The sequence below is a fragment of the Cervus elaphus genome, chromosome 16 (genome assembly GCF_910594005.1).
Source record: "Cervus elaphus chromosome 16, mCerEla1.1, whole genome shotgun sequence".
Taxonomy (NCBI): domain Eukaryota; kingdom Metazoa; phylum Chordata; class Mammalia; order Artiodactyla; family Cervidae; genus Cervus; species Cervus elaphus.
In genome coordinates, this window is record NC_057830.1 from 16,638,241 (window position 1) to 16,654,801 (window position 16,561).

Consider the following 16,561-nt stretch of genomic DNA (forward strand, 5'->3'; position numbering starts at 1 on the left):
CAACAAAGGGAAAAAAATGGTACCGATTCAGAAGGAAACAAACCTGCTGAATCAGGTTTTCCCCCTGTAGCACACAGTGACTTTCTGGACAAAGGAGGAGAAATAACATTACTCTGTAAGCAAAATTACCCTTACTTGGAAGCTTGCCACAGCCTGTTACCAAGCATCCTGCATCTAAGAAGCAGCAGGCGATAGTCCTCAACTGGATCCCACGTGAGGAGCCCTGTTTGAATAAAAAAGGTAGGGGTGGGGAGATTTGTGATTCCACAATCCGGAATCAGATTTGCAAAGGCTCCCCGCACTGTTGTTTAACACTGTTCAACTGTCTCATTGATGCCCTTTCTTTCTGTCTCCCCTCTTTTCTATCTGCTAACCCAGTGCCTTGCCTGGGATGAGCACAATGATGAGGTTACTGGTTCGGATTTAAGTAGAGGAATTTGTTAACTGGTTTAAAGGCTCACTGCTGCAAGGTAACATTCTCAATTAAATTGGCCACTTGCTTAAGAAATCAAAAGTTTGTCAAATTGGAAAAAAATACTCTTCTGAGCCTGTTTTCTATGAAATGGGGGTGATAAATATTCACTGATATGCAGTAGACTAAGTGGGAAAAAATACTGAGGAATACCAAGTGGAAAGCAGTCTGGCATAGAAGCTGAGAGGCCCTTCATCAGGCTTAGGAGGCGGACTGGTATTTGGATTCCTGCTCCAACACCAGCTGCCATGCTGGGCAGGTCACTTAACTCCTCCCAGTCTCAATTTTCTCAGCTGTAAACTGGGAATAATATCAACTTCAGGGGTTATTGCCAGATTCAGTGTACTAATGTACGTAAAGTTAATGCTTGGGAATAAATGCTAAAGCATAGCGGATCAATAAACAATCATTTTATTACCAGAAAACTCTACCCAAAAAGTAGACACGTGCCTCTAATTCCCCCTAATCAAATGGCACTTTTTTTCTTTCATTTGCTCAACCCATTATCCTAGCTGTCACGTCTCCTTGCAGTTGCTTTGGATCTTGTGTTACTTACTAAAGAAGCATTTATTTCCTTCCACTAACTGAAGCCAACGTTGCAGGGCTGAATGGATGAGGGAGATGTCAGAGGCGGGGAAGGAAAAACTTCTCTTGACCAGCAGGCTCTCTCTTACAGTTAATTTTCACTCTCCAGCACCCTAGACCCAAGACCCCTTGGTAACCTCCCCCCGCCTGCCCTAACATTTCGCCACCAAGACACCTGGTGTTGAGGCTGGGTGGGTATTTCATTTCTGTCCAGAGCAAATGTTGACAGTTGCAGCAGAAACCAGGCACACACCGGCCTCAAGTGAGTGGGCTTTTCTTCCCTTAGATACCAATTAGGGGGATGCACACACAGCCCTGAGTGTGCCCAGCTGCTGATACTCTCAAGACCAGGCTGGCTTGGCCTCAACTCTGTAGGCCTGGAGCTGTGAGTGCTTCTATTTCCAGCCAATAAACCCGAGGGCAGTGGGAAAGTAAGGGAAGTGAGGGCGGGCAAAGCCAGGTACTGGAGAAAAGAAAAGGGTGGGAATGCGACTCCCTTTTGTCTCTTTATACTCTCTGGTCTTTGTAAGAGACATGATTCATGAATGGGTCCCCTAGATGAGGATTTAGATGCTCTGTGGGTAGCAGATAAGAGTGCAGCCTTCTTGCAGAGAGTAAATTCATTGAATACTCCTCATAAAGTCAATAATGTCAGGCTTATCAGCTGTTCTCATTCCCCACTCAGCCCCTGGGGAACCAGGACTTGAAATAAAGGCCACAGCTCCAAAGACTGGAGAGGGGAGGTGCAGCACTGGCCTGGGGAGGGGCCTCTGCCCTCCTGGGCTGAATTTTAGGCAGGTGGGGGAAATCTGCCAGGCCTGAACTGCCCAGAGTCCTCAGCTTCCCAGACTGACAAATCCCACACCAAACCCATACACTGAGGGAAAGAAGGAGGCACCTCTGGTCCCCTCAGATCCAGCAGATGTTTCTGGGAGGCCCCCTGAGGCTTCTTAGGAAGAGCAGTGTCAGTTGTTAGCATAAGCTGTGCTCCCAGGACAAGTAAGACACCTCCTCTTTACCCACTGGAGACCAGAGTCTCCAAGGGGAACAGAAACTAGGGAGATGAGGATCAGGTTAAGATCCAGAATTGAACATCTTGACCGCGTCCTTCTCCTTTCCTGGCTTCAGTCCCCAGCTCCCACAGCCAGGCCTTACAGTGTTCCCACAGGGAGAGTCCATCCTGTCCTGGGTTCTAACTTAAGTAGCAGGTATAGAAATGGCTCCAGCCTCTTCCCTACATCTGTCACTTTGCCGGCACTGTGGTACCCAGGCCTAACCCTGACTTCCCCTGAGCCAAGGATCTCACTACCAAGTCTCCTGCCTCAATTCATCTAACTGAGCCTTGGCTTTCAAATGCCTGTTCTAACTCCTGGAACCCCCTGGATAAGACCCTACCCTGGCCCCAGCATGCTTCTCTGAGACCTGTACCACTGATCTTGAAACCAACTTCCCAGAGCAATAGCAACTGCCCCTCAGCCTCGAGATCTTCCTGCCCCTGGACTCCCTGTGTCTTTGCCTGGCACTAGATGGAAATTCCTAGGAGTGGCTTTACCTGAGCCCCCGGAGTGACTTATCCTTACCTGGCAAGGTATCTGTGCTCTGTCCCGGCAACTGAGAGATCCCAGGGTCTGTGAAACTCAATTTTCCCATATCTCTACTCTGGCCTTAAAAGAACTTCATGAATATTTAGTGAGTCAGTGAATGAACCATGGTCCTAGCACAGAGGCTCTGAGTACTAATCTAGCCAGAAGAGTTTATTGAAGGCATCATGCTCTGATTCAAATAACCTTTTCCCATTTTCTCTCATCTAAACTTTACAGCTTACTCCTTGGAAGGAAAATTATGACCAACCTAGACAGCATATTAAAAAGCAGAGACATTACTTTGTCAACAAAGGTCCATCTAGTCAAGGCTATGGTTTTTCCAGTGGTCATGTATGGATATGAGAGTTGGATTATAAAGAAAGCTGAGTGCCAAAGAATTGATGCTTTTAAACTGTGGTGTTGGAGAAGACCCTTGAGAGTCCCTTAGACTGCAAGGAGATCCAACCAGTCCATCCTAAAGGAGATCAGTCCTGGGTGTTCATTGGAAGGACTGATGTTGAAGCTGAAACTCCAATACTTTGAGCACCTGATGCGAAGAACTGACTCATTTGAAAAGACCCTGATGCTGGGAAAGATTGAAGGCAGGAGGAGAAGGGGACGACAGAGGATGAGATGGTTGAGTGGCAACACCGACTCAATGGACATGAGTTTGGGTAAACTCCAGGAGTTGGTGATGGACAGGGAGGCCTGGTGTGCTACGGTTCATGGGGTCGCAGAGTCGGACACGACTGAGCGACTGAACTGATACTGATTCTGAAACTTTACAGCAGGGTATTTAATGTCCCCATGATCTTGCCCACTTTTCTAGCTGTATTTTTTCAAACTATTTATCCATATATAGACAGATGTTCTTTTTCACTGTCCCATAAAGCCCATTCTATGACTGTACTGATTCCTTTTCTTCAAGAATGCTTTCTTCCCTTTCTTCATTTATTCACATTTTGTTCATTAAGTCTTAAGATCCAGCTGAACCTCACTGTCCCTCTCCCTGCCCTCCTTCCTGGAACTTTCTCTAACCTAAGGCCAACCTCCTACAAAGTGTGGGACCTCTTGTTCCCTTATCTAAGCCTGGTCTTTGAAACTCAATTCTATGAAGTGTTATGTTTTAATTCTACCTCCTTGTACATGTGCCTTTGAGGCCATGGTCACTTCTTAACACCATCTTCAGGATAGGGTCCTCTTACAAGAAAGGTTATGAAATACCTAATCTTATAGAACAATTATTGCTTGGGATTATCAGAAAAATACAAGTTCAGAGGATTAATGTCAAAGGTCAAAATAAAAGCAAGTAAAGATAATAATATTAAGAGCTATCATTTATTGAGTATCTACTGTGTACTAAGTGTATACCAGATTTCCTATCATTCTTATGAAAACTTACAGGCTGGTATTAATTTTAGTCCTACTAGTTTAAAAAAAAAAATTGGAACTCAGAAGTTAAATAACCAGCCTGAGGTCACAAAGCTGGGAAATAACATCCCTGGATTTGAGTCCAGATCTCTACAACTCCAAAGCTCTTGACCCATCAAGTCCTAAGGATCTGCATGGTCCAATATGCTGGCTATGAGCTATAAGATGCTATTTAATTTGATTAAAATCAAAATAACATTCAGTTCCTCATTTATACTTACCACAATTCAAGTGCTCAATAGTCACACACGCTAGTGGCTACTGTCTTGGACAGTACAGACAGAGGTCATTTCTAGCATCACAAAATGCTCTATTTGACAGTACTGCTATAGATAGTCTCTGTTCTCCCACTAGGATATAGAGGAAACCTGGCTCTGAGCAAATTATGACTGGATGATATGAAGAGAGGACTTAGCTTCTTAAAAACTAAGTCTGTCCCTTTGTGAGCTCACCATTTGGTTTTTCTGCTAAGCAGGGTCTGGCTGGATTAAACAGCTGCACAGTTTAAGCTCTAAAACAAACTTGTACACACTCCAACTATGAGACTATCATTCTTCTAAGACCTGAAAGGCATCTGGTGGTAATACATTTTCAGAAAATTAGTCAGTCACCTTTCCCGCAATATTCTCTAGAAAATATTCTCCAAAGTATTAAGATTAACTAGGAAAATTGAATTTAGATGTTTTAAATGAAAAAAAAAAAAGGTGATAAACATAAAATTAATTTAAGTTACAAAGACCGAAGAACAAGGATATCAGCTGCTAATGGGCTTTTGCTGATAAATCTTCTTGGGGAAAAGTAAACTATAAAGGACACAAAAGAATAATGAGAAAATAAAATTTAAAGAGTGTTAAACTTACAGAGTAAAACAATAAAGAATTGAAGAAAGGAGGAATTAATAACTCCAAAAGGAAAAATCTGTCCTCCAAAAACTGAACAAGATTATTTCTTTTGATTTTATTTTGAAATGTTATATATTATAAATATTTGTAATATATATAAGGATACTAATAAAATATAATCAAATAAACAGTGCATAGAACACATTCAAAAAGAAAACTATAAAACAGAAAACTAAAATATATGGTGTTTTCACTATTTAAAATTTTAGCCATCCTAACAGCTATGCTGTGATATTTCATGGTAGTTGTAATTTGCATTTCCCTGATGGTTAATGATGTTGAACATTTTTTAACTTATTAATTATCAATTCTGTAGTCCTCTACTTTACTTCTCTATTATTAATGACAACTTTAACTCCTTCTAGAAAATGTTTCTACACTTAACACCCTTGCTTAGCAGTTTATATAGAGTTTTGGTATTTGTTACATGGGGGACTAGTCAGGAAGCATTCTAGGAACAGTGGAAGATGTCAAGTTAGATTAGAAATAAAAGGGGTAGGGAAATCCCTGGTGATTCAGTGGTTAGGACTTGGCGCTTTCACTGCTGGGGCCTGGGTTCAGTCCCTGGTGGAGGAACTGAGATCTTGTGAGTCATGTAACACGACTAAAAACAAAAAATGAAGTAGTCTGTCAAGGCAGGCATTTTCAAAAAATTTTTAGAAAATGATATATTAAGGAAGAGGAATATGCTGAAATTCAGCAGATTTTATATTTTTGTGTTCAAAGGAAAAAAAATAAAAGCCCAAAATACGAAGTATGATGAGGCAGAGCTGACACCAGCTGAACACCTGGAAGCTCTGACTACAGAGTCACTCCCCATACCAGTGACAACACAGAAAACGGTTTCTAATTATCAGCTGGACAAGACCCGGTTTATTAATATTTATTGCAGGAAGATCACATGGTGTACTGATGGGAGAAATTATGAAGAAAATGGTAATTTCTCTCTCTCCCCCCTTGTTTTACTGAGATACAAACTGACATCTAGCATTACATAAGGGGTACAGCAGAATCATTTGATATACGTACATACTGTGAAATGATTACTAGCAAGTTTAGTTAATATCCATTATCTCACATAGTAAGACATTTTTGTTTTCCTGTGATGAGAAATTTTAAGATCTATTCCCTAACAACTTTCAAGTATACAATACAGCTTTTGCTAACTATAGTTATCATGCTATACATTACATCCTCAGAACCTATCTTATGCCTGTAAGTTTGAACCTTTTGACCACCTTTACCCAATTACCCCATCCCATACCACTTGCTCCTGGCAACCACCAATCTGTTCTGAGCTTGTTTCTTCTTAGATTCTACATATACAATCATACAATATGTCTTTCTGTCTTTTATTTCCCTTAATATAATTCCCTCAAGGTCCACCTATGTTGTCACAAATGGCAGGATTTCCTCTTTCTTGTGGCTGTATAATATTCCATTCTATAAGCATACCACCTCTTCTTACCCATTCGTCAATGGGCATTTAGGTTATCCCCATACCTTGGCTATTATAAATAAAGTGGCAGTGAACAGGGGGTACCGACATTCCTTCAGAAGAGTAATGTCATGTCCTTTGTACACAAACAGAAGTGGAATCATTGGATCATATGGTTCTATTTTTAATTTTTTTGAGGAAACTCCATACTGTTTTCCAGAGTGGCTGTATCAATTTACAGTCCCACCAACAGTATACAAAATTTTCCTTTCACCTGCACTTGTTAGCTCTTCTCTTCTTTGATAACACCCAGTCTAACAAGTGGAAGCTGATATCCCACTGTGGCTCTGATTTGCATTTTCCTGACGATTAATGATGGTGAGCAATTTTTCATGTGTCTGCTGGCCATTAAAATATCTTCTTTGAAAAAATGTTTCAGTTCCTTTGCCCACTTTAAAAATTAAATTTTGTTTTGTTATTGAGTTGTATGAATTCCTTATATATTTTGGATATTAACCCCTTATTATACATATATTTGCAAATATTTATTTCCAGCTCATAGGTTGCCTTTCATTTTGTTGTTTGCTGCACAGAAGCTTTTTGATGTTGTCTCTCTTGTTTATATTTGCTTTTGTTGACTATACTTTTGATGTTATATCACTGACAAGATCAATGTCAAGGATTTTTCCCTTTGTGTTCTAATAATTTTATGGTTTTAGGTCTCATATTTAAGTTTTCAATCCATGTTAATTTTTGTGACTGGCATGGTATAGGGTCTACTTTCATTCTTTTGCATGTGACCAGCCAAATTTTCTCATCCCCATTTACTGAAGAGACTATTTTCTCTATCAATTATTCTGAAATATATTAATTGTATATGCATGTGTTTATTTCTATTTCATTGGTCTATATGTCTTTTTAATGCCAGTACCATACTGTTTTGATTACTACAGCATTGTAATTAGTTTGAAATCAGGAAGGGTGATACTCCCAGCTTTGCTCTTTCTCAGGATTACTTTGGCTATTGCTTTCGGCTATTTCGCTAGTGATGCTGAACATCTTTTTAATATGCTCTATATACCTTCTCTAGTGAAATATCTTTTTGTTCCTCTTGCTCATTTTCTAATTGGATTTTTTTTTAACTGTTGAGTGTTCAGTTCTTTAATACATTCTAGATACCAGTCTTCTATCACCTATGTCGTCTGCAAATATTTTCCTCTTAGACTATATCTTGACTTTTCATCCTCATCTTCTAAGCTTCTACAGAGCACTGTGTGGCCTATGGGATCTTAGTTCCCTAACCAGGGATTGAGCCCAGGCCCTCAGCAGTAAACGTGTGGAGTCCTAGCCACTGGACTGCCACGGAATTCCCTGAGTTCATTTTTATACAATTGTTCAAAAGGTTATCCTTCCTTTATTGAATAGAGTTTACATCTTTGTCAAAAGTCAACTGAGCATTTTTTTAAATTGAAGGATAATTGCTTTACAGAATTTTGTTGTTTCCTGCCAAACCTCAACATGAATCAGCCATATCCTCTCCCTTTTGAACCTCCCTCCCCACCCCACCCCTCTAGGCTGATACAGAGCCCCTGTTTGAGTTTCCTGAGCCATACAGCAAATTCCCATTGACTATCTATTTTACATATGGTAATGTAAGTTCCCATGTTACTCTTTCCTAACATCTCACCCTCTCCTCCCTTCTCCCCATGTCCATAAACCTATTCTCTATGTCTGTTTCTCCATTGCTGCCCTATAAATAAATTCTTCAGTACCATTTTTCTAGATTCCGTATATGTGCATTAGAATACGATATTTATCTGACTCACTTCACTCTGTATAATAGGTTCTAGGTTCATCCACCTCATCAGAACTGATTCAAATGGGTTCCTTTTATGGCTGAGTAATATTGCATTGTGTATATGTATCAAAACTTCTTTATCCATTCATCTGTCGATGGACATCTAGGTTGCTTCCATGTTCTAGTTATTGTAAATAGTGTTGCAATGAACAATGGGATACATGTGTCTTTTTTAGTTTTCATTTCCTCAGGGTATATGCTTAGGAGTGGGATTGCTGGGTCATATGATAGTTTAATTCCTAGTTTTTTTTAAGGAATCTCCATACTGTCTTCCATAGTGGCTGTATCAATTTACATTCCCACCAACAGTGCAAGAGGATTCCCTTTTCTCCACACCCTCTCCAGCATTTATTGTTTGTAGACTTTTTGATGACGGTCATTCTGACCAGTGTGAGGTGATATCTCATTGTGGTTTTGATTTGCATTTCTCTAATAATGAGTGATGTTGAGCATCTTTTCATGTATTTGTCAGCCATCTGTAGGTCTTCTTTGGAAAAATGTCTGTTTAAGTCTTTTCCCCACTTTTTGATTGGGTTGTTTGTTTTTCTGGCATTGAGTTGTATAAGCTGCTTGTATATTTTGGAAATTAATCCTTTGTCAGTTGTTTCATTTGCTATTATTTCCTTCCATTCTGAGGGTTGTCTTTTCACCTTGCTTATAGTTTCCTTTGCTGTGCAAAAGCTTTTAAGTTTACTCAGGTCCCACTTGTTTTTGTTTTTCTTTCAGTTACTCTAGGAGGTGGGTCATAGATGATCTTGCTTTGATTTATGTCATCTAGTGTTCTGCCTATGTTTTCCTCTAAGAGTTTTATAGTTTCTGGTCTTACATTTAGGTGTTTAATCCATTTTGAATTTATCTTTGTATATGGTGTTAGGAAGTGTTCTAATTTCATTCTTTCACATGTAGTTGTCCAGTTTTCCCAGCACCATTTATTGACAAGACTGTCTTTACCCCATTGTACACCCTTACCTTCTGTGTCAAAAATAAGGTACCCATAGGTGTATGGGTTTATTTCTGGGCTTTCTATCTTGCTCCATTGGTCTATATTTGTTTTTGTGCCAGTACCATACTGTCTTTATGAATGTACCTTTGTAGTATAATCTGAACTCAGAAAGGCTGACCCCTCCAGCTCCATTCTTCTTTCTCAAGACTGCTTTGGCTATGCGGGGTCTTCTGTGTTTCCATATGAATTGTGAATTTTTTTGTTCTAGTTCTGTGAAAAATGCCATTGGTAATTTGATAGGGATTGCATTGAATCTGTAGATCGCATTTGGTAGTATAGTCATTTTCACAATATTGATTCTTCCTACCCAGGAACATGGAATATCTCTCCATCTGTTTATGTCTTTGATTTCTCTCATTAGTGTCTTATAATTTTCTGTGTACAGTTCTTTTGTCTCCTTAGGTAAGTTTATTCCTAGATACTTAATTCTTTTTGTTGCAGTGGTGAGTGGGATTGATTCCTTAATTTCTCTTTCTGATTCTTCATTGTTAGTATACAGAAATGCAAGTGATTTCTGTGTATTGATTTTATATCTTGCAACTTTTCTAATTCACTGATGTTAGCTCTAGTAATTTTCTGATTCTATCTTTAGGATTTTCTATGTATAGTATCATGTCATCTGCAAACAGTGAGAGCTTTTTACTTCTGCTTTACTGATGTGGATTCCTTTTCTTTTTCTTCTCTGATTGCTGTAACGAGGACTTCCAGAACTATGTTGAATAATAGTGGTGAAAGTATACACCCTTGTCTTGTTCCTGATCTTAGGGGGAATGCTTTCAGTTTTTCACCAATGAGAATAATGTTTGCTGTAGGCTTATCATATATGGCCTTTACTATGTTGAGGAAGTTTCCTTCTATGCCCATTTTTTGAAGAGTTTTAATCATAAATGGGTGCTGAATTTTGTCAAAGGCTTTTTCTGCATCTATTGAGATGATCATATGGTTTTTATCTTTCAATTTGTTAATATGGTATATCACATTGATTGATTTGCATACATTGAAGAATCCTTGCATTCCTGGAATAAACCCAACTTGATCATGGTGTATGAACTTTTTGATGTGTTGCTGAATTCTGTTTGCTAATATTTTGTTGAGGATTTTGGAATCTATGCTCATCAGTGATATTGGCCTGTAGTTTTCTTTTTTTGTGTTGTCTTTGTCTGGTTTTGGTATCAGGGTGATGGTGGCCTCATAGAATAAGTTTGGAAGTGTTCCTTCCTCTGCAATTTTTTGGAAAGAGTTTTAGCTCTTTGCTAAATGTTTGACAGAATTCTCTTGTGAAGCCATCTGGTCCTGGGCTTTTGTTTTTTGCGAGATTTTTTTATCACAGCTTCAATTTCAGTGTTTGTAATTGCGTTCTTCATAATTTCTATTTCTTCCTGGTTCAGTCTTGGAAGACTGAACTTTTCTAAGAATCTGTCCATTTTATTTCAGGTTATCCATTTTATTGCCATATAGTTGTTCATAATAGTCTCTTATAATCCTTTATATTTCTGCATTGTCTGTTGTAACCTCTCCTTTTTCATTTCCAGTTTTGTTGATTTGATTCTTCTTCTTTTCTTGATTAGTCTGGCTAAATATTTGTCAATTTTATCTTCTCAAAGAAACAGCTTTTAGTTTTATTAATCTTTACTATTGTTTCTTTCATTTCTTTTTCATTTATTTCTGCTCAGATCTTTATGATTTCTTTCCTTCTACTAATTTTGGGGTTTTTTTGTTGTTGTTCTTCTTCTTTTTCCAGTCATTCTAGGTGTAAAGTTAGGCTGTCTAGTCAGTGTTTTTCGTGTTTCCTGAGGTAGGATTGTATTGCTATAAACTTCCCTCTTGGGACTGCTTTTGCTGCATCCCATAGGTTTTGAGTTGTCATGCTTTCATTGTCATTTGTTTCTAGAAATTTTTTGATTTCCCTTTTTGTTTCTTCAGTAACCTGTTGGTTATTTAGAAACATGTTGTTTAATCTCCATGTGTTTGCGTTTCTTACAGCTTTTTTTCTTGTAACTGATATCTAGTCTCAGAGTGTTGTGGTCAGAGAAGATGCTTGATACGATTTCAATTTTCTTAAATTTACTGAGGTTTGATTTGTGACCCAAGATGTGGTCTATCCTGGAGAATGTTCCATGTGCACTTAAGAAGAAGATGTATTCTTCTGCATTTGGATGGAATGTCCTGAAGATATCAATGAGATCCATCTCATCTAATGTATCATTTAAGACTTGTGTTTCCTTATTAATTTTCTGTTTTGAGAATCTGTCCATTGGTGTGAATGGGGTGTTAAAGTCTCCTACTATTATTGTGTTACTGTCAATTTCTCCTTTTATGTCTATTAGTGTTTGTCTTATGTATTGAGGTGCTCCTATGTTGGATGCATAGATATTTACAATTATGTCTTCCTTGGATTGATTCCCTTGATCATTATGTAGTGTTCTTCCTTATCTCTTGTAATCTTCTTTATTTTAAGGTCTGTTTTGTCTGATATGAGGATTTCTACTCCAGCATTCTTTTGCTCCCCATTTGCATGGAATATATTTTTCCATCCTCTCACTTTCAGTCTATGTGTCTTGAGGTCTGAAGTGGGTTTCCTGTAGACAGCATATATATGGGTCTTGTTTTTGTAACCATTCGGCCAGTCTGTCTTTTGGTTGGAGCATTTAGTTCATTTACATTTAAAGTAATTATTGATATATATGTTCCTATTGTCATTTTCTTAATTGTTTGGGGTTGATTTTGTAGATCCTTTTTCTTCTCTTGTATTTCTTGACTATTTAAGTCCCTTTAGCATTTACTGTAAAGCTGGTTTGGTGGTACTGAATTCTCTTAACTTTTGCTTGTCTGAAAAGCTTTTTATTTCTCCATCAACTTTGAATAGATCCTTGCCGGGTACAGTAATCTTGGTTGTAGATTTTTTCCCTTTCAGTCCTTTAAATATATCCTGCCATTCCCTTCTAGCCTGCAGAGTTTCTGCTGAAAGATCAGCTGTAAAGCGTATGGGGTTTCCCTTGTATGTTACTTGTTGCTTTTCCCTTGCTGCTTTTAATATTCTTTCTTTGTGTTTAGTCTTTGTTTGCTTGTGTCTTGGCGTGTTTCTCCTTGGGTTTATCCTGTATGGGACTCTTTGTGCCTCTTGGACTTGATTGACTATTTCCTTTTCCATGTTGGGGAAATTTTCAACTATAATCTCTTTAAAAATTTTCTCACACCCTTTCTTTTTCTGTTCTTCTTCTGGGACCCCTATAATTCTAGTGTTGGTGTCTTTGACACTGTGCCAGAGGTCTCTGAGAGTATCCTCAGTTCTTTTCATTCTTTTTACTTTATTCTACTCTTCAGAAGTTATTTCCACTATTTTATCTTCCAGCTCACTGATTTGTTCTTCTGCTTCAGATATTATGATATTAATTCCTTCCAGAGTATTTTTAATTTCAGTAATTATGTTGTTTGTCTCTGTATGTTTATTCTTTAATTCTTCTAGGTCTTTGTTAATTGATTCTTGCATTTTCTCCAATTTGTTTTCAAGATTTTTGATCTTCTTTACTATCATTATTCTTAATTCTTTTTCAGGGAGTTTGCCTATTTCCTCATTTATTTGGACTTCTGTGTTTCTAGTTTGTTCCTTCATTTGTGTAGTATTTATCTGCCTTTTCATTATTTTTTTTTAACTTATCGTGTTTGAGGTCTCCTTTTGTCAGCCTTCAAGGTTGAATTCTTTCTTCCTTTTGGTTTCTGCCCTCCTAAGGTTGGTCTAGCCGTTTGTGTAAGCTTCGTATAGTGTGAGATTTGTGCTGAGTTTCTGCTTGTTCGTTTTTCCTCTGAAGGGCAAGACTGAATGAGGTGGTAATTTTGTCTGCTGATGATTTGGTTTGTCTTTTTGATTTTGTTGTTTAGATGAGGCATCCTGTACAGGGTGCTATTGGTGGTTGGGTGATGCCGGGTCTTGTATTCATGTGGTTTCCTTTGTGTGAGTTCTCACTATTTGATATTCCCTAGGGCAAATTCTCTGGTAGTCTAGGGTCTTGGAGTCAGTGCTCCAACTCCAAAGGCTCAGGGCTTGATCTCTGGTCTGGAATGAAGATTCCAGAGGTGTTTTTTTATGGCATTAAGTGAGATTGAAACAAATATCCAAAAACGAGAAACCAAAGATGAACCCCAGACAAATTAAAGTTATAAAATCAGGAAAATAATAACTACAATAATGGAATATACACATATATATATATCCACGCATGAGCAAAATCAAAACAGTCCAACAAAAATAAAGTACAATAGATTGACCCGGCAAACAAAGGAAATAAAAAATTATATTTACCAGTTAAGAACAAAACTAACTGAAGTACAAAGTGGAAAACAAAATCAAAGCAAGGTACCAAGTGGTGAGTAAAGCAATGAAAACAAGACTAACAACTATGTTGAGAGGAAAGGAAAGAAAGGAAAGAAAGAAAGAATAGATATGCAAAGTTAAGTAGAGGTAGATGAAGAAGATTTATACACAGTAAAGATTAATTGAAAGGAGAAAAGAACAGGAGGAAAGGCAAGCAAAAGAATGAATGTAGAAAAAATATAATAGGTTTAAAATAATTAAAAGTTAAAAATATAAAAAAGAGAAAAAAAAAACAGAAAAACGGGGAAAAAAAGGAAAACACCACAGAACTGCAAAAGCCCAAGGTAGATGCAGAGGTTTATAACAACAATAAAAAAATGTGACTGAATATACACATATACATATACACCCATAAGCAAAATCAAAACAGTCCAACAAAAATAAAGTACAACAGATTGACCTGGCAAACAAAGGAAACCAAAAATCATATCTACCAGAACAAAACTAACTTAAGCACAAACTGGAAAACAAAACTAAAGCAAGGTGCCAATTGGGGAATAAAGCAATGAAAATAAAACTAACAAATATGTTGAGAGGAATGGAAAGAAAGAAAGAAAGAAAGAATAGATATGTGAAGTTAAATAGAGGTAGATAAAGAAGATTTATATATTTCAAAGATTAACTGCAAGGGGGAAAGAATGGTAGGAAAAGCAAACAAAGGAATAAACGTAGAAAAAATAATGTTTAAAAAATTAAAAAAAAAAACAAAACAGAAAAGAAAAATAAAAAAGGAAAACTCCCCAGAATTGCAAAAGCCCAATATAGAGGCAGACGTTTATAACAAAAGTAAAAAATGTGACTGAGAAAAAAAAGTAAAAAAAGAAAAGCTCAAAAGCTTAATTACATTTCATAGTGCCAGTAAAATCAACAACTACAACAGAGGGGGGAAAAAAAGGAAAAAACTCCAAAAGAATCTACAGAACAAGCCAAAACATAAGAATAATGAATGTTTTTTCTTGAGGCACTGCTGTCAGAGTCCTTTTCCTCGCTGGGAGTCAGTCCACCTCACCTCCCTAGGATGCCCTCCAGCATCGTGCTGATCTCTGGACCTGCTGTGGGGGCAGCTCAGATTCTAATCTGGTCCTACTCCTCTGTGTTTTGCCTCCAACGTCCACAGCTATCAGAACTAGTACATTTTCTTTTGTGGGAGCTCTCAATGACCTTTTATATATTCCATAGACACAGAGTCTGCCTAGCTGATCATTTGGATTTAATCTGCAGCTTATCCAGCTGGTGGGAAGGTTTTGGGTCTTCTTCTTTAGTCTCACTGTCCCTGGATTTCAGTTGTGGTTTTATTTTCACCTCTGCATGTGGGTTGTCCACTGGGGTTTGCTCCCGAGGCTGCCCTGCAGGACTTGGGTTTGCCCCTGTGAGGGCCAGGTGTGGAGGTGGTGCAGCTGCCTGGATTGCAGGGGTTCTGGCAGCACCAGGTACTGAGGGGAATTGGCAGGTAGGGCAGCAGGAAGTATAGCACTCCAGAAAGGTATGGCAACCAGTACTGGCCAATACATGCTAGTATTCTTGCCCGGAGAACCCCTCTCCCTGACAGAGAAGCCTGGCAGGCCACAGTCTGTAGCGTCTGACACTGCCAAAGCGACCCTAGGTGCATAGATGCAGGACTTTTGCCTGTGGCAGCTCTGCCCCAGTGAGTTGAACATGAAGTTGGCGCAGCTGCTTGGCTTGAGGGGACCCTGGCTGTGCCAAGTGTGGAGAGACACAGACTGCCTCCGCTGCAGGAGTTACGACCCTATCAGAGTCTTTTTTCGAGCCTCTTGTAGCTAGCAATCAGAAGGCCTCTTTGGCCAGTCTCTCTGTAGCTCTGCCCATTCAAGCACTTAGAGAGCTCCCTTGCCTAGGGTTCTTCTCTGTTATTCGGCATGTCAGGCACATAGAGGGGCCCTCCTGGCTGGGGTCCTACTCTGTGGTTCAGTGCATCCGGCATTTGATGGGCCAGCCTCTCTATTGTTCAGCTGCCAATGCTGGGATGTTGGGGGAGAGAGGCTATGGTGATGGCTCCACCCGCTATGCGTGACTCAGCAGTATCTCCTTGCTTCCACGGCCACCCGGCTTTTCCTCCACAGGCATTTCCCACCACAGTCTCCTCCCTCACATCCCCTCAATCTGTCTCTCTGTAGTCAAGAGCAGCCCTCACCCTGGGATTGCTCCACAATCCCTAAACTCCAGCTCCCAGCTGCTGCACCTTCCAGGGTATCTATGTCCCTGTCCAGAGTATGTATGGCTGCGGCAAGGACTGTCTGATTCTCATCCCATTTAGGCTGCCACAGATCAGCTGTTTCACTCTCAGCCTTAAATGTTTCTCCTCTGATTCAGACAATTGCCCTGATGTGGGGATTGGACCCCTGCTTCAGTTCCCCCATCCGCCAAGGGCAGGTCCAATCCTACTAACACTTCTGCTTTTCCCCCTACTTTCTTCGTCCTGCCGAGTTTTGCGTGAGTCTGTCTGTTCTCTTCCGCTGGTCAGGTACTCCTGTCGGCTCTCAGCAGTGTTCTTCATGCACTTCTGTGTCTGAAGGTGTGTTCCTGATGTATCCAAGGAGAGAGATGTACTCCATGTCCACCTACTCCTCTGCCATCTTGTTCTCCAGTTGAGCATATTTTGATGTCAAGTCTCTAATTTCCTTTTTTCTGCTCCATTGACCTATGTGTCTATCCCTTTACCGATACTATTCTGCCTTGATTACTGCATTAGTTTGCTAGGGCTGCCTAACAAAGTGTGACAGACCAGGTGGCTTAAAATAGAAATTTATTTTCTCACAGTTCTGGAGGCTTAGATCAGGGTGTTGGCAGGACTGGTTTCTCCTGAGGGCCTCTCTTCTTGGCTTGTAGATGGCCATCCTCTCCCTAAATCTTCACCTGATCTTCCCTCTGTGTTTGTCTGTATCCTAATCTTTTCTTA

The 16,561-nt window shown here is 39.3% G+C and overlaps 1 protein-coding gene across 3 annotated transcripts in view; it reads right to left on the bottom strand.

Moving 5' to 3' along the window:
• FKTN (fukutin) overlaps positions 1–16,561 on the bottom strand; it is a 112,707-nt gene that overhangs the window by 37,039 nt on the left and 59,107 nt on the right. Inside the window, exon 11 of one of the 3 annotated variants that reach the window (XM_043927223.1) lies at positions 136–223. The exons of the other annotated variants lie outside the window; for them this stretch is intronic. Coding sequence (XP_043783158.1) covers positions 136–223 — 88 coding nt within the window. The remainder of the gene's footprint in view (positions 1–135; positions 224–16,561) is intronic. 3 annotated transcript variants of the gene reach the window in all.